This window comes from Agelaius phoeniceus, chromosome 7 (assembly GCF_051311805.1).
Source record: "Agelaius phoeniceus isolate bAgePho1 chromosome 7, bAgePho1.hap1, whole genome shotgun sequence".
Classification (NCBI taxonomy): Eukaryota; Metazoa; Chordata; class Aves; order Passeriformes; family Icteridae; genus Agelaius; species Agelaius phoeniceus.
This window is the reverse complement of record NC_135271.1, coordinates 28,411,616-28,435,031: the sequence shown is the minus strand read 5'-3', so window position 1 is coordinate 28,435,031 and position 23,416 is coordinate 28,411,616. Positions and strand designations below refer to the sequence as shown.

At 39.3% G+C, this 23,416-nt stretch overlaps 1 protein-coding gene across 2 annotated transcripts in view; it reads right to left on the bottom strand.

Annotated features, from left to right (window-relative positions):
* The window catches only part of PDE11A (phosphodiesterase 11A), a 104,758-nt gene that overhangs the window by 17,014 nt on the left and 64,328 nt on the right, over window positions 1-23,416 (bottom strand). For both annotated transcript variants that reach the window (XM_054636474.2, XM_077181372.1), the window contains exons 11-17: window positions 15,838-15,984; window positions 15,627-15,734; window positions 10,817-10,926; window positions 8,151-8,241; window positions 6,156-6,256; window positions 2,382-2,459; window positions 944-1,007 (exon numbers count right to left, since the gene is read on the bottom strand). In XM_054636474.2, the coding sequence (XP_054492449.2) occupies window positions 944-1,007; window positions 2,382-2,459; window positions 6,156-6,256; window positions 8,151-8,241; window positions 10,817-10,926; window positions 15,627-15,734; window positions 15,838-15,984 (699 nt within the window). The remainder of the gene's footprint in view (window positions 1-943; window positions 1,008-2,381; window positions 2,460-6,155; window positions 6,257-8,150; window positions 8,242-10,816; window positions 10,927-15,626; window positions 15,735-15,837; window positions 15,985-23,416) is intronic.

The following is a 23,416-nucleotide window of genomic DNA, read 5'->3' as shown; positions in this document are numbered from 1 at the left end:
CTTCTAATACTTCCTTGTCCAAGGAATTTGGCTGCTCTTGCATCTCTAGTTACCTGGCTTAGTTTTCTCTTTTCCACCCCATCTTTGTAACTATTACTTGCTGTTACACTAAACTTCCTCCAGCTGTGTACCCAAACCCAGCTACACTGGTATATTTTCTGTTTGCTTCTTGATGCTGTCAGTTCCTCCAAAACCTGACACAGTCTGTCTTCTACTGGCTTGTTCTGGGCCTCACTGAAGGACAGAGAATGACTGGCATGGTTACTGGAAATACTAAGGATGGTTTCTGGGTAGAAAAAGATGTCTAGAAGAGAGAAAATCATGGGACAAAGGACAAGAGTTTTGGGACAGGTTGCTTTCTTATATTGTACCTGTTTGCCAATGCTGGATCTATTTTTTATGTATATTTCTAAAGAGCCTAGTCATCAGCAGAACTCTGAATTTTTATTTGTTGGTTTCTACGTACAGGATGTAAAAGAAACCCCTATACTACACTTGGAGTTTTGCAACATTCTTAAGAAAATGAACACATTTCTTTTATCATATCTACTGAAGATTCTATGCAAATGAAAATTTGCAGATAATATGTTGGTATTTTTGATTTAGGGAAGACCCTGCTACTGCCAAGGAAAACTTTGGGATGAAACAAGTAAATTCAGCTTTATGTGGCTAAATGCCTTTTTTGTTTAATCCATCCATTTTTGGGTATGGATTTAAAATGTTAGTAAGAGGAGAGGTTGTAAAGCCAGATGCACACAGCAGCATGTGTACAGGGAACGGATTATGCAATAAACCATTTTTTGCAGAAACCCCCTGCTATTTTTTTATAGCATTAATACTGCTGTAAATTGATTCCAGTTTTGGTCCCTTGCAAGCCAGGGCCCTGGGAATATTGTCCTGCCAGTCCCGCCTCCTCCCAGCCCTGCTATTAATCATGGCTTGCCTGTCTTGAAATCTCCCACGGTTTGGTCACAGCTCCAAGGTCACAGGCTGTCATTAGCATTGATCTGAAAAACAGAAATGAACAATACAAGCTGAATCAACCTTTGTTGAATTTCTAAACAACTCTGCTCTGGACGCATAAATAAATAATACCTATGTAAAATGTCAGCCCTGGCACCTTCTTTTCCTCCAGAAAAGAATGACATGTTTGAAATCTTAGCCATCAGCGTGGCTTTTACATTACAATTGTGCCTCAGAATCCTAATGTGTTGCAGGTCATAAGATGATGAATTTTGGTATTCTGCATTGCACAGTAGAAAAGAAATGATATTGCAAGGGAGTAACTGCTAATTTTGCAATACTTCTAACACTACTTACATTAATACCTATAATATATTAGAAAGCATGTGCTTCACATGATATAAGTAAGGGTATTATTACATAATAACACCTGCAACTGGATTAATTTATATGCCTATTTGTAAGTGACTGCTGTAGCAAGAGAGCCTATAATCACAGGAGGCATCCCAGACACTGTTTAAGCAGTTTCTACTGCTCATCTACAATAAAAATTGAAGATTTACTGTGAGCTATATGGTTCCACTGTAGTTTAATATCTAGCTACAACCATGTTTTATATGCATTAGGAGAAGGAAACCGTTCAGCTGTAGAAAGCGTTTATGTACAGTACATGATGCAGATAAAAGTCTAAGAAAGTTTAAATGAAGAACAAGGGCACTGAAAATGAAGCATCAAATATATTGCCTGAATCTAAAATTAGGAATGGGTGAAATGGTATGGAAAATAGAAAATGGCCAATATTTTGTCAAAAGACCAAAAGATAACAGAATTTTAATGAAATTTCAGATAAAATGAGACATAACCAGGCATGCATATGCAAATACACACGTTTTATTGTCTACAAAGTGTGATCTACTCAAACCACCCACAATGTCTGAGATATTCAATAGGATGCATGCTCAGGGCATTCCTGAGGGTTGGAAGAGTACTCTGTATAAGAAAATTCCCAGGTACACACTGGAAGAGCAGAGAAGTGCATGGCTAGTGAAAAAAGACAGATGAGAGGAAGAGGGATCAGGGAAACAGACAGGAAAGATCTTTGTGTAGAGAGGCAGAATATTGATACTTTCTGGAAAAAGAGCAGAAGGGCTGAACAGGAACTGGTGAGGCTGGGAGAAAGGGACGAAAACAGGACTGAGTGTGTAGGAGATATGGAGAAGGTGAAGTCATGTTGATTAATCCCAGCTGTTGGCTAATGTTGAAAAAATCATACCATGTATTTCATAGCATGGATTGTATTTTTAAAGCAAGATGCTTTCTCTTTTATTCTAAGCCTCCAGTCCACAATACATGAAATTCCTTTAACAAATATGGCTACACTTCGAAATAACCAGAAAGCAAGAAAAAACGGTGCTTACCGAAATACTTCTCGGTGGCTTTTTATATTCCAATCATAACCACCTTTACTGACAAGCTCAAAAAACTCGGTCCTTCTCCTGCAAAAAACCAGATTGTCAGAGAAGGAAATAAGACACTTCCAGGGCAGCACTGCAGCAGAAACACAGCTCTCTGTGTGATACGGAATCACTGCACCTCATGTATTATTGTTAAGGCCGTTACACTGACAGTCCATTTAAGCGAAACATACTAATTTCCGAACACGTTCTATAAATGTCTGTTATCAATGTCACAGTTGCCTAGTAAAAGCAATATTGGATTTATGGTCTCCACAAATAAGGAAATGAATGGCTCTGAAATGTTCAGTCTTCCATGGAAGCATGAAATGTTCACCTACAGCAGTGGACAGACAGACAATAGAAACACCCCAGAAATACACACATGCTTCTGTTTTCTTGTCCTTGCAAAATGTTTTTTACTTCTATATCCTGAAGGGTTTTTCAGAGCTGTGCAATTCCTGTTATTTCCAGCACACAGAAAGAAACAGAGACACACAGGAGCTGCTGCTGTCTTGAGTTCATAGTTCTTATAGACTGGAAACTAGGTCTCCCTACTTAGTCCTTATGGTTTGTCTTCTCACACCTTCTTCATGTCCTCAAACACAGACAAAACGTGAGATGGACAGAAAATACTAATGCTTGATTGTTGCCTTTAAGCATCACAATTCTGATTCATCATAGTCTGTAATCTTTTATGGCACTGAGACTCCAACCAGCTCTTACTGCTTGCAATGTTACTACAGTATTTAATAGATCCTGCCCAAGATGTAACAGAAGCTCAGGTACAAAAACTTGGAGCAACTTGCCCCCAGTGACACAACATATGAGTATCAAAGCTGGAAAGCAAATAAATACCTACATCCTGAGTGACAGTGCAGTGCCCCATCTCATATGAGACTGTGCTCTTTTTCAAGAGGAAATGTAGTTAGATTCCTCAACAGGAGAGAGTTTGCAGTCTTGTATTTTCTACGTTTACTTCAAATAGACTGAAACTTTGGACAGTGATTATTGACAGTGCAGTCTCATGGGAGCCAGTACATATTTGCATACAAGGAGATGCACACTTCCAGAAACTCTGTGTTCCTGAACATTGTGTGGGGCAGGTTGCATTATTCTGGTCCCTGACTATCATGGTTATATATATGACCAGTCACTCCCACTACAGGGCCTTTCTATAATGGATTTCATTCAGCAGCTAGAAGAGGGCTATAAATGACTGCATGATGATATCTAATCCCTTATACTTTGTGAAATAAAAGATTTCATTTTGAAGTATTGGATATTCTGAGAAATTAATTTGTTCCTGAACAAAAACCAGGCAAGAATGTTTTAAGCTGAAAGCACAGGAAGGTGACACTCCAAAAACCTAAAATATTTATATTTAAAATGTAGAGATTCATAAACAGTAACTGAAAATGTGAGTCTCAAGGCGTTATGTTAGGCTAAAAGCTTTAAGGATTTTCTTTGAAATCCATTTAAATGGATACAGAAGTAGTAGTCCAGCTCCACAGAGAAGTTTCAGTGTAGGAAGGACTGAACCAGAGGAAAGCAGCCATGTATGATGAAACAATTTAGCATTTCCGACTTTTTTTTTGATATCCAAAATGATGAGGTTTTCTATTAATAAGCAAATATAATATGGTAGAATTTCAGAAACAAACTGAATTATTATAATTTTCCAGGGTCTTTGAGTAACATTGACTCTGGCTGCATTTTGCCTCGAAGGAAGGTTGTTTTCCTATGTATAACAAATTCATTTGCTCTACAGTCCACTGGCTCAAGACATCATTTGGATGAATTTCCATAAACTTCATTTTGGCTCCATGCTTTTACTTTCTGTATTATCTACAAGTGTCTTTATCTAGAATTATAAACTAAAATCAATATATTTCCCATCTGATCTTTCAGTGAGAGTCATCTTTTTGTTTGTTTGTATAAAAGTAATGCCTTGAGAAAGTCATAAAGTCCTGCTCTGCAACAGTTTTGTTGCTGTTTTAATACCTGGAGCTTGTGATCATTAGATTCAGTCATTTTAAGAATACTGATATGAGAATTCCCCTCTCTACAAAAATCTTGAAGATGTAGCAAACTGAAAAAACAAATTAGGTATTTGTGTAGAAACATCTGTTCACATAGGGTGGCTTTAAGAAATGTAAAGCACCAATGTTTCTAGAGAGTGATTTTCAGGCACTTCTGGAAATAAACTAGCATAGCTACCACCTCATTAATGAATCATAGTAACACAAGAGGAAAAAATAATTTATCTGCAGACTTTTGAGTAAAGAGGCCTCATTTGCTAAAAGTCTTCTGATTTATGCAGCACGAAAAATCAATTATGCAAGTAAGAAAAAATAATCTCGAAATTCATTATGTCCCGTTATTTCTCTGTACTAGAACTAGACAAACAAATTGACCACATAGTTTTTCAGCTTAAGGCAGGCAGGGAAGAGAGCTCCATCACATCTGGGTCTGAATGGAGTCTATCCCAAGGCATGGCTGTGAACCCCCTCTGGCTCCTCCAGGGTCTCCAGGATCTTGGCGAGGGGGAGCACATGGAGCTAGGGCAGCTGTCGTCTCAGTCCCTGTCACTCATCTCCTTCTTGAGAGCACAATTTCTACAGCATTTATTTATGATGAGACAAGAGGACCTATGGTCCTTGTATCTCACAGAATGGAAGAGCTTCAAGGTCATCAAGTCCAACCATCAACCCAGCACCACCATCATCACCCCTAAACCATATTCCCCCTAAGCACCATATCAAGACCACTCTTCAATACTTCCAAAGGTGGTGACTCCACCATCTCCCTGGACAACTTATTCCAATGTCTAACCACTCTTTCAGTAAATTTTTTTTCCTCTAATATCTAAGCTAAACTTCCCCTGGTACAACTCTAATCCTTTCACTTGAGACATAGCAGAAAGACAGAATAGAATGCTAATGGACGCCAGACAAAAATTTCTAAGGATGACTTATTGTCATGACTGGGAAGGCAGTGCACTGAAACTGCACATCTGTCAGCACTGCTAATGCCAGATGTCAGAAGTGCACTGTGATGGTGACACCATTACTCCTCTGACTACGTGCATCCTCCCACACATCCTCAGTGGGATGAGCTTGGTAATAATCAACAGTATTTGAAATACAGGACCAACTTGAAATCTATTTTGAGATTTAATTTGCAAACAAGGAAATGGAAGAAAACTGAGTGAGAGAGATCCTGGTGTACTTCTCCACAGTTAAGCTTTTTAAGACCCATTCTCATCACGTGATGTGAATCGTCTTCAAAGCAGCAAAGTGTCTCCTTTATTACCTCTGTAACTGGGTCTGTAACTAAATACAATATTTCTTAGCACAAATGTTTAGAGATGCTGAAATGGTGGAAAAGTATTCTCAAATGTCATTGATTTTCTATGTGCCTGAAGAAATGATCATAGAAGGGACAGAAAAATTATGGAACTGAGCTGCAACTGGTTCCTGGGATTCCTTTGAAGTACAAACCTAAGATTTCACTTGCTTTTGGTTGATACAGACATGTTACACATTTAAGCAAAACTTATTTGGACACTTGAGATATATCTATTAGTCTAAAAGATACTAAGTATTAGACTAAATCTCTTCAACCATAGCTGAACACTAATTTCTCATATTATATATCCTTATTGGTATTTAATAGGTCATTAGAGTAAGTTCTCTGAATTTTCATTCATCAAATACCAGAAATGCCAATACTTACTCAAAATACAGAGTGAGGTCTGTTGCCAATATTGATTGCTTTAGAAGCTGCATAAGGTCACTGTAGTCCTTAGAGGACAAGTTAGCAAAGATGTTGTGACCCTATAATGAAAGAGATAAAAGAGGTAAAGGGCTAACAATCAATATAGTTTTTTAAAAAGTTTTCTAACTTGTTAATCTACTGTTGCTCTGTAACACAAGCCTTTTCTGATTCATGGCAAAACTATGATGAAATAATAATGCTAATACTGCTAAGATTACATTGAGGCAGAAGAGTTGATGATTGTTATCAAGCATCTGATATGTTTTTCTAAACTCTGCTGAAATGATAGCCTGTCAAGTAAAGATTTACTCTCTGCTCTGACCCTGCACAGACTCAGTTTATGAGGAAAAACTATGGATACCTCTCAATCTCTCATCTTATTAAATGTTTTGGGGAGCTGTGTATTGGAGCTTTTGAGTAGTGATCCTAATAGATTTATCTGTGCTGCTGCTTGCATGCACACAAACTGCTGTTGGAGCAGTCAAGGACACTAAATCAGTTTTTCATTCAAAGCAGGCTTTTTGCTCACTCTGCCCATTACTGTTTTGTCCTACAGTGTATACAGCCATTGCCTATGTGGACTGAAGAACCACAATTTTATATGCAATTTAAACACCCTTTGTGGGCCCAACTGGCTGCTTTTTAAGGGATTGTGGATTAAGAATTTGAAAGATGCTCTATGGCCAAAATGAAAGGAAATGAATTATTTGGTATTGCTATTTGAGAGGGGGAAGGTTCTTTTGTAACTGGATTTCTGAAAACAAAAGGGACAGAGATCCTATGATTCCTCTGTAAAATTCTTGAGAAAATAAGATGAAAGAAACAAAATTAATGAAAAACTCTAAATGTAAGCTTAAGAAATTATCTTTGTGACAATAGTCACATATATCAGTATACATAAATGTATTACAGGTCTTTTTCTCCTAATCATCTACATAAATATTGAAGTTCTTCTAACCAGAGTCTTATTTTGGTGATATTTAGTCCTGTAGTGCCCACATTCAGTATGCACTGCCATCTACTGCTTAGGAAGTTTAAAATGCCCTTAAAACCAAGAATTTTCCAGCAACAGGGTTACTATAATCGTGATGATATGAGGACATATATGAGATAAGGTCTGGGGAGGTGCAGTTCCGTGACAAATCTCCCTGGCAGTGTACACAGAGGTAAAGCCAACACCCTGTTCCCATTTGTCTGTGATCATGAGACATTCCAGATCTCTTCAGAAGTTACTGCAGATCAGGCTGTGGTCTGCAATTGTGCTGCATGAATAGCAGTTTTGGGTTTCTATTTACTAAATGCATTTTGTAACAACCAATCTCTGTAAATTAAGAAAATGCATCTGTTCTTTTGAAAGGACTCCATGTCCATTCTTCCAATTTTCTCAGTTATTAAATACATGGTGTAGTATGTGCTGTATAGTGTTATATGCAAGATATTCTAGGCAAGAGCTCTGTCTTCACAACTATCTGCAAAGCAATTAGTACACTTTGGGACAGCATGATATTACTGATTTTAATTTTTTAAAATAGTGTATTAAATTATGAAAAAATAATAAAAGTACTGATTACAGAAAGGCTGCCAAAGAAATTTAATTGGTGCAGTAAAGGATGGCTCTGATACTCTGAGTATGACACCTGTGGAGAAAGGTAAGGCCCTGTTTCAGCTACCTCTAAACCACTGAACAGGATATATGTAAGAAGAGTGAGAAAAGCTGACAATATGATTAGGATGTATTCTCCTTGCCCCTTGCTGATTGAGACAGATATAATCTGTGGGCTCTGTGATCAGCATTTGCAGTTGTTTAATTTTGTGCTAGTTGTGACCTTTGTGGTAACCAATAAATAATTGCTCAAGGAGAGGGCATTAAAAAGGTACTGTACATGGTATTTCCTTTCTCCAGCTGAAACTGCCCAACAGCTTACAGTGAGATTAATAGTAATGCTTTTGTACCTCACTTTGGAGAATCATGACAGCATGATTGAAATGGTGGTGCTCCAAGGTAGCAGAGGTGCCGTAGAGCTGAGCTAAGGCTGATCCACTCCTGAAACAGAACATGGGAAGTCAACAAATCCTGCTCGTCTGCTTACAAAGCAGGTTTCAGAGACAATGTAGTGACAAAAGCACATACCCACACTCTCCACCTCCACTTCAGCAACCTCACTTAAGACAGCTGATGAGATCAAAATACTAATTTAAATCCAGATACGAAACATTTATGTTCCAGTCTTTGTGAAATGTTGTCAGCTGAATAAAGATTTTTCTGGAACTACAAGAAATTTTGTAATGCAGCTTTCAAAGTTCCTCAGCAACAGCACAGATACAGAACTGTGCAGTAAAGACACAAGGTAATGTCCTTGAGCTGGGATCAGCTCTTTCCCTGCTACCTTTTATTTTTAATTCTTAATAGATATAAACATAAGGGGTTACAATGGCCAACTACAAACTCTGAAATTAAAACCCCAAAACACAACAACAAAGAACCCAACTGCGAATACTAAGGTAAACAAAAAAACCCACAAGTGAGAGCAGTGAATATTGAAGTAAAGCTCTAGAATGTATTTTCTCATCACATTTATTGTCTAAACCAAGATCAGATTCAAAATGAACAGAGCAGGTCAGTTTTCTATGTAAAGGACAAAAATATATGGAATAATATTATAAAATTGCAAATCGCTGGGAAGTGCAGAGAATGGAACTGGACTGTCAGAATGGTCACTGTTCACCAAGTACCAAAGTAGTTCAGGAAAAGTACTTCACTTCTGGGACCCAGCCTAAAGTGACAAGATGGGTTTTCTTTCCAAAGAAATGAGAATAAGAGATTATGCTAGACACAGAAGGAGTCTCCTAGGAGCATATACCATAAAACTGCACCATACTGATACTTAATTATCAGATGCAGCTATATGAGAGAAAAGGATGTCCAGGAAACATCATCCCTAGAGAATGCAGAGAATGTGATCTTGACATATATAACAGAGCCATTTGAGACAACTGTGATATTGCCTCCATCATATACCTCTTGAACCTTCATCATACACAACAGCAGTATTGGACACTGAAGATAAAATAGGAAAATGTGATGCTTAAATTTATGTCAGGTTAGAGGAATAAATCATAGTTAGCATTATGAAAACTCCAGCTTCTGTTTTCAGGGATGTTTTATACATGTGTGGTAATGTTTGTCTTTCATTAAATGTCTTCAGCAGTTTCTTTATGGAGTCATAAAATGGTAGCCTCCTCTCTGTACTCTGTTGTCAAACAACAAGTATGAGTGATAGCAGTCTAATGCTGAACCCTGTACCTTTAACTCAGCCATTCCTCTGCACAAAAGATACTCTTGTATAATGGTGCAGCAGAGAAGTGGTTAATTTAATCAGGGCCTAAAATGGCCAGGATGTAAATCTTAGGTCTCGTTTTTGTAAATTGGGAACATAAACATCAATCAGCTGAGCTTCCTTCCCATTTGTCTCGTCTATTTTGATTCTCTTCAAGACTCAGCTGCAAAAAGGCATCTAGCAGTGCTTGGTAACCTTTGCACCACGAGCTCTGTCTTTTGAGCACTGCAATTGATTTTCCCTGCTATGGTGATTGAAGATCCAGACAGTGTCATTGTTTCATTGAGATTGTATGGCAACACCAATACCTCAGGAAATGGCAGCTTAGTGAACATCAGAAACATCAGTTTGAGTGATGGTCACTGAGGCACCTTGCCCCCAGAAATGCAGCAGCCCCTGCATACACACATTGCAGCAGAGTACTTCTGCAAAAGTAGGACAAAATAGGCTAATACAGCATCACTCTGCCTTTCAAATATCTCTGGACAACCATCTGAACACTCCCCAATCATACTGGAGGATTAGCAGTAAAGCAGAACAAAAAAAGCTACAAATGCTCTCTGGGATCTGCAGGACAGGAATGCCTTGGGGTCTCGTATTCTGACTGTAGAGGAACTGGGGAGTGAACAAAAAAACAACATGGGATTTGAAGGAATCTCTGTGTCTGGCAGCTTTATTTCACAGCTTGGCCAGGATGTTGCTGGGGACATTTTTTATTGTCCCTCCTATTCTCAGGGAAGGCAGATTTTGGAATGAATTTGACCCTAGTCTAAGAAGTTCCCCTACCTACAGAGTAAGAAGTACCACTCTTAAACTTTCTGCAAACCTACTTCTCCTTCACTGTGCCTGAGGGCAGCAGCCTGGTTTCTGTGAAAGCATTATTTCAGTTTCACTTATTTTCTTTTCTCTGCAATAGCAGAACAAGGTTTTTCTTAATGCCATGCGCCCCAGTCAGCAAGAACAACCCAGACAGACAATTTAGGTGCTTCTTGGGTTGAAAACCAGAATCAATAACAGCTGAGCCTGAAAAGAACATCAAGTTTTGGCACCACATTTCAATATGTGGTGTCAGTTCAACAGCCAGCTACAAAGGACAAGCCAGCAATTACTTAAAGGAACAGAGAATGATAAAGATGGATAGTCCCTCACTGCACACAGGAATAAGAGTACTTGGCCTTGGCCTAGAAGGCTTGAAATTAATGCTTCATTCTTTATCCTGGTCACCTTTTGCTCTCCTGTGGAAGAAAACCAAATTAAAATAGTAAGAATTAGAAAGCTTACTTGGCTTGGAAGGCATTGTTGGTTCCCCTGTGGTCAAGGTCGTGACACAAGCATCCCACAATCAAAGCTAAAATTTCAATTTCAGTTAGAATCTCCTGAAATCCTGCGGTCTGAGAGCAGAAAAAAAAAATAGCGGCTGTAACTATCAGTAGCAAAAGGGATAAGTAATGTTAGTCCATCCAGGAACAGTCAACTTCGTTTTGATACCATGAACGTTTCAGTAAGGAGAAGATAAATGCTTTATTGTCATATTCTATTCCCTGCTGTATGTCAGATGGTTAGCAGAATAGATAATGTCCTTGGAGTGATCTGTTATTATCTCTTTGTTGCATTTCCAGCATGCCATTTCTCTGCTAGCCAGGAGGCACTAAAGGCAAAAAGAGCTGAAAACAAATACCAGTAACTGCAAACTGAGACAGGAACTGGATTTTTTAATCAGAGAAATAAAAAACCCAAAACTAAACTGATAAAATTTTGAAATTCAAAGAAGTACTTAGAAAGATTTCTTCAATCCTGAGATGACCATCTTAGTCAATCCCTACTGTCAGAGATAGTGGACATGTTAAGCTGGTTCTTTAAAAGAACCCAGATGAAATATACTCTGTGGAACTGTTATGAACTATTAGATTTCTTTTCAATCTGGCACTTTGAAATGAAGAGGCACGATTTAAAGATGGAATGTCTCAAATTTCTGCTGCAGATACCCACTTGAATTTGGGAGAGGCATTTGAAAACGGATGCAATGAAATTCCCTACAAGCATCTCAGACATGACTGTGTGAATGGGGGAGTTAATCCTAGAAACATTTTTTTATCACTATGCTTCTCCTCTTGGATACTTGTCATAGCAGTCTTCCTGCCTGAACGGGCTCATGGCAGAGAAAAAAACCCTTACTGCTATTGCTAATCTCAAGCATCGTGAACAGATCCTGTCTGGAGGAGGTTCTAAAGCCTCTGTGGGGCACCACTGGTGCTGTGCCTCTCACCCATGGTAGAAACAACCTGGTTCTTCAGAAGCAGAAGGGCATAATACCTGCAAAAATGACTGGGTGAGCTGGAAAATTGTAACACTTGTCTTTTCACAGTGTCAGTCTCCAGTGACACTCCTCAATTAGCCACATGATCTAGTTAGCATGAAAGGAAATTATATACAAGAGATACAAAATGTATTTGTATTGGAGGAGCAAACCAAGGCTGAACACCAACACCACACAAGAATTCCCAAATATCACTGATTTTCAAAGGGGCATAATTTCACCCACTGGCAAGAAGAGTTTAAGTGATACAGGGGGACTTGTTGCCCTTCCTTGGTAGGAACTTGCACTCAGAAACACCAGTAAATTGCTGCAATACTCTGTGAAAGCTCTGCTAGTCACCCCAAAGACCACAAATTCTACTTAGAGAAATGCACATTCAAATCTAAGTATCCTCTGTGTAGACAGTCTGAAATGTGGCCACAGTTACTACATAAACAGTACAGGGAGCCAAGCTCCCCCAGGTGCTCAGGAATGCACTTCAGTGGGAATTGATGAAGTGCAAGACTTGCTACAAAAACTTTATAATTCCTTAAAATTTACACAGCAGAAAAGATGATCAAGCATGAAGAAAAAAAAGATTAATTAATTTTGTGTAGAATCCACCAGTGTACAGAATAACTTGGATATTAGGAAAGAGGTTCACCTGATTTCTAGTGGCATTGCTTTTGTTTTTGTTTTGGTAACATCTACCCAAGCAGAAAAAAATCCTCTAAAAATAGCATTTTCTCTTTTTATTTTTTTTAAACACAGCTCTTCTATAACAAATAGTAATAAAGATCTAGTTATAAAAAGGGATTAAAAATAGTTTGTAACTGACAACACACCATGTATCAAGTTTCAGTCTAGAGAAAATATTCATGGCTAAGTTAAAATAACTTAAAAGGGATGTTTTATAATATGAAATTGATGTTGTAATAAATATTCTTTTGTGTAATCCAAACTTTGATTAAATTCAAGGATTCAACCTGTATTGCAAATTCAGGGAAACCAATTAAGGAATTTATTAACAGTAGCAATATCTCAAAAATAAATGCCACATTTTATTTAATGAAAAGTCTTGTCACTGAATATATGAAAGAAATACAGCATCTGTCACGTAGTAAAAAAATATTTCATTTAAAACAATACTACAGTAAGGAGATATCTTCTTTGAACATAATGCAGGTAAATAGAGGATTACATTTCCCAATTTCAGAATTTACAAGAGGAAAAACAAAAACATGGCTATAGACGATGGTGCAGTAAAATTTATTTTCAGCAGAAAAGGAATGACCCATAACTCATGAGTGGCAGAGTCTCCAGTGAGTTATGGAGGTCATTCTTTCATGTGAGGAAATGAATTGCATTCATTATACCTTGCCCCACATCTATATGTTTTGTTATTAGCACACCAGATGGGATTTTAATTTGGTATTGCTTACTTGTTCATTTTTGCCCTTTGAAATAAGTATCAATGTGAACTGTGTTGGCAAAGGCATTGATAATCAAGCCTGGGCTTGATCCTGCACTTTACTCTCAGGTACTCCCTTAACTTGCAGGAGCAGCCTTGCTGCAGTGCTGTCTTCAGAATTCTTGGGCATGTGAAATACAGAACTATAGCTTGTAGAACTGGGCTTATGATCGTTCAGGAGAGAGAATACATACTTAGACATTCAGGAACATGCTTTAGATATGCAAAAGGCTGAATTTACCAGGAGTGAAACAATGGTCTGCTCTTTGTTGAATTTCTCTTGTTTGGCTTGTTCAACACAGCTGAATTTTCCTTGTGTATTCAGTGGGAGTAGGTTGGGGCCCTTAGAGGCTACTGCACTATAGGTTAGACATGACTATACTATGGTAAATCCTACCTGAAAATGCCCTAAAATAGAATTACTGGTTTCTGTTTGTGGGGCAGTCTACATTGCTCACTATCATGGAGAAATCAGAAATAAACTGCAATAACTGCACAAAGCAGTGCCTTCTTGAGCGGCAGAGAAGGACTCTGAGAAGCCCTTCAAGGGGTTTGTCTAAGAATTTCCCCCCTTTTACCAGTGAAAAAAGAAGGCACATGCTAACTTGGATGGTATCCCCATGACAAATGCAGTAGGAGCAAGCCTTGGATTATTCCTAATGTCAAGTTTCTCTTTTGTGTGTTTTTTTGCACGTTCCTGTGTCTGGAAGGGAGAGCAGACCAAACAGATCATGCACTGAACTTACCCTGTTCCCAGCCAGAGCCAGAGCAAAGCGGGGTGGGATGTGTGGAGACACCAGTGCTGTGACCACTCACATCCAGCCCTTCACATGGAATTGCTCATTCTGTTTATTACCAAGAGTGTGGGCAAGGAAACAAACTTGGCTTAAAACGCTGGATCACATCTCACACAGTTGCACTCCTGTGCTGACTGCTAAAAGGGTTCTGAAATTACGCCGTGAGAGGCACGGTCAGAGCATCTGTCGGTGGATGCCGGGCAGGCGGCTGGTGGCTGCTGGAGCAGCAGGGCCCCTCTCCCTGTCTGCTGGCCCCAGGAGGGGCACTTTAGCCGGGATGGAGGTGCCCGGTCCCACCGGCAGAGCAGCGTGCTGCAAACCTGGCCTCGGAGCTCCACCTAGGGGTGCCACCGTCGGGGCTGGGGGCTCCCCGCCCGGCAGCCTCCGGCAGAAATCACTGTAATTCACACCCAGCAGCGCTGCCCGCCTTTGCCCGTGCTCATCAGAGTAAAATGCTTTTCCTTTGTCTAAAACTGGGAAAAAAATGCATATCAAATTTGTAAAACCATAAAAACTACCTACACCCAGGCCTTACCATCGAATTTCCTTAGAGAGCATCAGCAATCACCTGCTGAAACAATGTTCCTTCAGCGCAGCTGAGCAGCCTAATGTCCAGAGGAAGAGGTTCTTTCGTTGGATGTCTTCCTTTCCTTTGTCTCATGATGCATGGTATAGCTTCACTATGCCTCCATCAACACTCACAGAAACACACCGACCCTGCTGGGACTGCCCAAGCACTAGAATGACATCTTCACCTGCTAGGGGAAGTCAGAGTCTCTTTTTCTTGCCCAACACGCAAAGTTCTGGCATCCGGGACCCGTGAGTTTTTTGTTGGTACATTTACAAGAATGAGCTAGTCAAACATGGGTTATTTCCTGCACTGAAGTCGCTGTGGGGTAGGGAGAGAGAGCAGTATGCTTGTTCTAGTGGTACTTTCAGCAGAATTTACTTTAAATTTCAGTAGAATTTACTTGTATGCTAAAGGAGCTACAGGTACTGCTGGAGATACATGCTAATAAAATCCCTAAGTGCTAACAATGTCCAGTGGAGACTCAAGATTCACTTAGATCACTATGCTGGAAGATAATTTTCAAATGTTTTGAGGCAATATCTTCTAAAACTATTTAGATTAAGCTGGATAAGGAGATAATAAATATCAACATAATAAATACTTTGGGATTCTAATCCTTGGTTTTGTACTTCTCAATTAGGAGTTTGAAATAAATGTCAAATCAAAGAGTTCCAAAAGAAAAACATTTCTTGAGATTAAGATCTGTAATAACAAGAGCACTCCAAGACTGCCATCTGTTTTCAATCACTTTAATGTGCCTATGATATCACTGTCACTAAAACACTATAAGGTTTTGGCAAATATGTGCTGCCTTAAGTTGAATAAATTCTGTCTGCTTTGCTATTGGAAATGAGTAGCATAATAACTAGAAAAGAAATGGAATGCTGGAAAATGTTTAGACAGGTTAGGCAGTGTGGCAGTAAAAGCTCTTGGGGGCTGTGTGGCTGGGTACTCACAGTTAACATGGCAAACATCAGCTGGCAGACGTTGAAAGCGTGCCTCCAGTTGTGATACAGGACCATTCGATAGTTCTTCCGCACTGTCAAAAGCCACCTACACAGCGTCTGAAATTCAAAGTGCAATTTGTAGCAGGGCTACTAAATGTGTACAAATGGACAGAGCAGTGCCAAGGCAAAAGCAGCAGATATTTGCAGCGCAGATGGTTACCTCGTAGTCAATTTTAAATTTCTGAACCATTCCAAGTTCCATGAACATCCGCAGGGCTGCAGTAATCATGGCATCCACATCGAGCGAGAAGTCATCAAAATGGATATCGTCAATGCCAAGCTCTGACACCAGAGGGATGTTTGCTGCCTGAAAATGCCAAAGGGAAATTTCTGATTCAAAACTTCCGTCCTTTTTTCCTTTTTCTTCACTCTTACAAGAAACAGACCGTACATCAGTTCTGACCTGCCGATACATTCCCTGCTTGATTCAAATGCTGAGCAGTAAAAGTCTTCATCTGAGAAACACAAACACGTCAAGCTAATAGAGTGTGGAAACAGTGGGAAGGAGAAGAACCTGGTATGAGCAGGAAATATGCTCACCATCCCAACTGGAGCCCTGATACAGCATTTAGACTGAAAGCTGACCACTTTACAGCCACTGCAGTAACACAATATATTCCAATGCAAATTACAGTGCTGTAATGCAAGAAACATCTGGATAGCCAGAAGCTGGGAGTTTTAATTGCTACCATTTACAAATGCAAAGTAAATATACTGCTCTGCAGAATTTCTTCATCCAAATGCCTTCACAATAAGCATACAAGTGCCCTTTGCTTTACACTGTTCACTATGCACACACAGAGCCAGAAGAAGAGGAAAACAAGACATGTCTAGCAGAAGTACACTCCAAAGTAAAATAAAAGAATTTTCAACATGCTGATTTTATAGTCAGTCAATAAAACAACAGCAAAAGCCATACGTTTTGCTTTGTCTGTATAACAGGGACTTCTGTTTGTAAGAGCAGAATGAGCCGCTCTTGCACACACAAACACAGGAATGTGTGCTGGCCTGGCTGATGTATTTAGTTGAACACAGAGATGTGCTGTGGCTTGCTCAATGGCAGCACCTGCATGAGCCAGGTTAGGTGTGAAGCAGGAATGCTGGCCCTGAGATTGTGCTGTCCAGACCTTCAGCAATCTTACAAAACTTGTGACTTTTTTATCATTCAGTTATTCTTCAAAGACTTCGGGGATACTGGAGATGCACATTAATATTAAGTCTATGAACACACTCACTGGATAGAAATAAGACTCAATATAATTGGTTTTTGGGGAAGAAACACATTTGTACAGCATACTCCTTAGCTCCTTAGTGAAAAGCTTAAATAGCAAGCTGAAAGAGACACACTTGATTCTTGAAATTGTTTATCAAACAATCTTTGCAAACCTCCTGCTGCATTTTCGTTAACTTTGAAGTGGGATCTAATTAACACTGTCAGAATTTTTGGCCTTTTAAAGAAAAACAGATCTTTTCCTTGCTATTTTTTCTGGAAACCAACACTTTTATTAGCCTGTTGCAATTCAAGGTAGAACACTTGAAGCAGTTGCTCAACTATAATTGTTTTTCCATTTGTCAAACAGTGGAGAAAGAATATACTCCAAATCTATTAGAAATTGAACAACAGGATATTAACAAAGCAAGTAAAAAAAATTTCTTCCCACGTCAGTCTGAAACTTTTAAATATTTATGAGGTATTACATTCCTAAATTTAACAGGAGTGCCATAATCCAAAATAACTGCTGAATTAATAGCCAGGAGATAACATTTGTATAAAAGAACCATTTGCTTTACAACAGCAATAAAGGAAACAACAGAATTATGAGTGCAGAGCCTAATTTGAATAATGTTAAAAAAATTATATGTTGTGGGGCTGCAGCAGTATTCTGGCTGCACCTGGCATTGACTATCCTCAGCTTCTCAGGCTAGAAATGCAAAAGTCCAGGGTTTAGAGGAGAACATTCATTAAAACTTCATATTTTAAAATTAGAGAGATATATAAAAAATATTAGTAACACTGAATACTAAGACATATCCCTCCCTGAAATTTTGCAGCACTGCAGGAAAAATTTCAGTGGATTTCTTAAAATAAACAACAATAGCAACACTCCCTTTTAGGAAAACAGAAGTGATGAAAGTACCATGACAGCAAAAGGAAGGGGCAGGCAATTAAAATTCAAGTTACAGTGAAATTATTTTTTTTAAGCACCCCAGTGATTTACAATCCCTTAAAAGGCTGTGGGTTTTTGAACATTTAGAAGTTCAATTTCCTCTTCCTTAAAACAATTAAGAACATTTTTCTCGGAAATCTTTTCACCCTGTGAATCTTCAATTTCAATGCTCTTTGTATCCTCGAGGAAAATTCATATGACTCTTCTGTGAGCTTATGGCAAGTTAAAGCCAGATGTGCGTCCTCTGGTCACATTTCCATATGTCCAGTACTAACCCAGAAATTTGTCTTGAAGGGAATCAGGAACACAAGTTTGGCTGAACACATGGAAGGCAACTGGTCTTGCCTAATAAAATACAAACTCAGCAGTTGCCAGACTAGGAAAATATCATCAGTTGTAGGTAGCTTGAAAAAAAGGATGTCATGCCTCCAAAAAAGAGCATAAGGATAAGATCTGTGGTTACTCCATACTCAGGCATGCATGGAATAGGGTGGAATGAATACATAGGGGGAGGAAAAGCACCTTTGTACTCAGTTCAGGTGGGAGACAAGATTCTCCTTTCCTCATTGCTCTTTGCTACCACCTAAATTCTGTCACAGCCTGCTTCTTACTTGTGAACAGGTGAGAGACAAGGGACTGGTTGAGCCTTAGTTTCCATCAGCCATCACAAAAGGCCATATGTCATTAATGACCCTCTTACTGCAAAACACGTGGAACATCAAAGTGGCTTTCACCATACAGTCACAATTCTGGCCACTGTAGAAGACAGTCCATGGGAACAGAAAAATAACATTTTTGGTTCAGTATTAATAAGCCTTTGGGCTCCTGTGGATGAATAAAGCCTAAGAAGGAAAATGCTTACTAAATGATTTTGCACTAACTCATCTAATAGCATATTCTTCACAATCTTCTGTATCAATATTTGATAATGTGATAAAATTGGTTGTAAAGAAACTGGCGAGTTCTTCCCAAAGCATTCTTCCTTTGTAAAATGTGCACAACCATGGACAACCAGTCCAGCTAAAAACAGAAAACACTGACATCCTACTTTGCCATGTCATCTTAAAATTTCTCTACTTTGGTTTTAGTACCTGTGTGGATAAGACATCAGTGCATATTATGCAAGGAAAGTATTTTGAAACATACTGATAAGCATATTAGTATGGCTTTGTTTAAGAAAAAGGTACATTCTGCCATTTGACATACTCAGCTTCCTTCCTATGTGGTACCAGAATTATTCTGTAACAGCAACTTCCACTTACTGAATGTAGTCCACCATTTGGATAGCCTTATTTACAGTGGCATGTGGAATGATCAGCAAGATTTCCTCATCAGAAAATACTGCCTGACTGATGGAAAGAAGTAAAAAGGAACTTGATAATATTTAACACCTATAAAGATATCTCATGCAATATATATTCCAATGTAGCACAATAACCTGGCAAAATAATGTGGTGTACATCTTAAAATCCCAGGGGCACCGTTAGAGTCCAGAGTCCACGTACTATTCGAATAGCAGGTCAGGATCTGACCTCATGCACATTCTGGAGTGAAACTGCAGCTCCAGACAACATGACACACAGAGAAGAAATAAAATTGCCTTTTCAAGTACCTCTTCATCGCAAATCTCTCTCAGAAGATTAGGATCTGAAAAACCTTAAAGGATGATCATCAAAAGCTGAAGAGAAAGTATCAAAGTGAAGAATATTTAAATGTGATGCCTTCATTATCTCTCACATAATCTTCTATGATTCCATGAAGCCATTTTGAAGACATCATTTTCTGATGGCAAAGATTTTTATTTGTGAAAGGTTCTTTTCATATATAAAGGCCTCTAAAATACTTGCTTATATTTATAGCTGCAGGCAGGCACCTTTTAAAATATATCTTTATAGGCAGTTATTAACACCAGTGGACAGATTTTGTACTTCTTCATAGCCATGGAAGACCAAAGCCTGTTATATTCCAGTCTGACACATTTACTCTCTCCAAAAGAGAAAGAATCAAATGTTGCAGCTCCAGCATGTTTAATGCCCAGAGCAAACTGGCTTTTAAAGGCCTCCATCTGTTTCTGGAGACTGTGGATAGCAACTCTTTGCCCTTCACAAAGCTGAGTTAGAACCTCTTTTCAAATGACTAACTGAAGTAGAGGCAGGATAGTGGCATTAAAAGGGAATTTTACAAAATTTACAGTAAAGGGGAATGGGTATGGAAATGACTGATGTGTATTTTCCTCTTGATTTTAACAATTTTTTTAACATGATTATCACAGAAGCATTGCTCTGCCTTCAGTAGTGAAATCACCCAGAAACATGTTTAGTTTGGGAGAGCTTTTGAGACCAACCAGTCCTATGCCTCTGCCCAAGGAAACCTCATGCTGCCATATAAACACACTTTGGAGCTGTCAGCTCTACCAGACTCCTTCGATGTTCCAGTCTCTGTGAATGTCTTATATCTGAGCAGTTGTTGGATGGAAGGCAGGGTGGAACAGGATTTGTGTATTTTATACCTCCTCAGATTAACCCTACATAAACAGAAGGTTGCAGTTGTGAGATCAAAAGTCCAAACTCTGCCCCAGGTCCCACAGTAGGTGTCTAAGCCCCTTGCTGGAAAAGGTCATTCCTTGATTTAGTCAGTTTTACATCTGTAAACCAAGAATAATGCAGTACATGCATCCAGCTTCAAAATCTGCAGCTGAAGCATGTATGTGTATGTAGTGCAACTGCTCCACCTTTGAATGGCAAACTAACAGCTTAACATGTACTTTAGACATGAAATGTAGAACAAAGAAAGTTGCATTTAGACTAGTTTCAAAAAGTTGTGTTTGACCATTTACCAAATACAACTACTGCTTAGTATGATGCTGGTATTTCTTTTAATTAAAAGAGAAACTTCACAGCATTAAGAAAGCTATTTAGTCTGCTTCTATCAGAACAAGAAAAGTAGACATTAAGCAATATATAACTATCAAATATAGAATTTAGGATTTTTTTTTATTATCATGCAGTGTGGACTTAGGACAAAAGTATGGTATTTACTTTCTGCTTTGGGGATCAAACTGTATGTGCCTGAGGAAAGGATTTGTCTTATAATTTTCATTTTAAAAGGGCAAAGGAAGGTATGTCATTGTCACAGTGTTAAACGTGCTATTTAAAAAGCTAGCCCCAGAACTATAGCTAAAAACAGAAAGCATTTTGAATATTTCTAATCAGTCAATCAATCCTATCTGAACATACTGCTTTCTGAAATTGGGACCCATCAAAAAGAAATAATACATTTCAGAGATAAAAATGACATATAAAATTTTGTTTCAAACTATAATAGGTGCAAAAAACGTTATTTTATGTTACTAAAAATCAATCCTTGATGCTAGGGTTGTTTCCTAGTAGACAGAAACAAAATATATGGCAGTCAATAAAAGGAACAAGAAATTTTGATTTTAAAAGAACAGAGGCATAAAATAAAAAAAATTAATGGTCTAGGCATCTATTATTCTTAAGGCCAAAGTCCATAACCACAGCAGCCCAGGACTGGAGTTTTACAGGGCATGCACATTGGACACAATGATCTCCCAAGGCGCGCTGGGGAGTGTTCACGTCCTTTTGGCTGATGGTGATTAGGAAAGAACCAGTGTGTCACATACTGCAGGCTAGCAACTGTCGAGTTTTTATGGCCATCAGTGCAGATGAGAAGTTTGTACAAAAGGGTCTATTCAGTCTCTGTTTCAGAATTTCAAACAAACACAAGCACCAAACCTAGGGCAACTATTTCTCTGTACTACAAAAGTGTCAGGCTGCCATTTCCCACAAAGCTTTACTTGGTTTTGGTGGCAAAAAGTCAGCTTTGTTACTCCCATGAAGAGCAGAATGGGTAATGTGGACTAGCCCTCCCCCTTATGCCTGTAAATTTGGGAGGGTGAGAAAAGTGGGATACAACATAGCCTTTTCCTACCCAGAAAGTGGAGGAAAAGTTCCGGCTCCTTCCTTGAAGACTCAGAAGAGGAAAAACATGATTAAGGGTGGAAGGAGCACGGACAGGTTTCTTCTCATGGTGACGTAACGTGAAGGCATAGGGGGAAACTCACACATTTGGTGAAAAGAGCCCAGAATGTGCTCTGCAACTTTCAATTTGGCACATGGTGGAAGAGAGCATGTGAAAAAAGTGAAGGGGTTGCCAAGATCAGACACTGAAAAAAACCCCAAAGCCAGAACCTCAGAAATCAGAGCCACAATGTGCACTGGTATCACACTAATTTTGTGATCCCAGCACACTGCAGCAGCTCTCAGTGCACCAAAGCCAACATGCAGGACCACCAGTCCTGTGTCACCCCAGGGCCATGGTGGTGCCGCAGGGGCACAATGGTGCTGGATGGGATTTCCTGGGAGCCACTGAAATTTTCTTTCCGAGCAGCTGTGACAAATCAGGCTGGCAGTGCAGTGACTGGTGGGGAAAGTTATGCAAATGTATGAGTGGGTTACTGCTCCACTGGGGAGAAAGTCCTATTTCAGACCTGCTAGAGTGACAGCTATAGCAGAATACTGTCAGGTGGACAATAAATAATATTGACAATACCTTCAACCTTACTTCGTACGTTTACAGGAATCCTACAGAGAACATTTCTGTAATTCTCCCGAAAGTCTGCTTTTGTCTTTTTGTCCTTACTTTTTGTCAAGTTCTGATTGCAGGTTTAAAAGAAATCCAGCCATCCTATTCTGAACCCATAAATCACTCCCTAGGAGCACTCAGGAGTGCCCAAAAGAGCTTTCTCCCCAAACCAGAGGTTCATCTCACTACATCTTCACAAGCCAAGGCTTACTCCATGTGGGACTTCTGCAGGGCAGGCTCCTCTCCTGCCCAGCTCCTCTCCCCAGAGCAGAACGTACATCCTGCACTGCCCCCTTCATCCACAAAGCTCCCCAGCAGAGAAAGCCTAAGCACCTAGGTGCCTAAGCACCCTGCACTGCAGCACGGCCTCTGGTTCATGCACAACTCACAGCCTCAGCACCACAAGCTTTTTGACAAAATCCAAAAAGTACAGATCCCATTCTTTCAACAAAAAACAAATAATAGGCTCTTAAATCTTTATTTAGCTCCTTATTTACTACCCACATACTACTAGCTTTATAATTTTTCTCTAAACTAAGGTTTATGGTTGCTTTCATATATCACTGCTTTGAGGTAAAAGGCTGTAACACTGTCATAAACACTTGTTTCTTGACAGTCATGTTCTGAATACATGTATACTCTTTTGCTGCTTTATCTTTTCCTTACCACTCCTCACAACAACAGGTTTCCTTTGGGGAAGGTAGAGGTAGCACAAGTAGCTACTGGAATCAGCTTAACAGTAGAGTTTATGAAGGCCATAGATAGGAATGGATTTTTTGTTATTTTTGGGGTGGGGTTTTGGTTTGCCCTGAGCTTGTTGCAGGCACAGAACACACACAGCTGTGTGGCAGCAGAGGAAGCAGGGTAGGTGAGTTAGGCAGGCTGTTGTACACACAGGCAGATTACGATGGGGTGTGTGTACTACAGTCTGTTTCTCATACATGTAAAGTGTTTGCAGTTTAAACT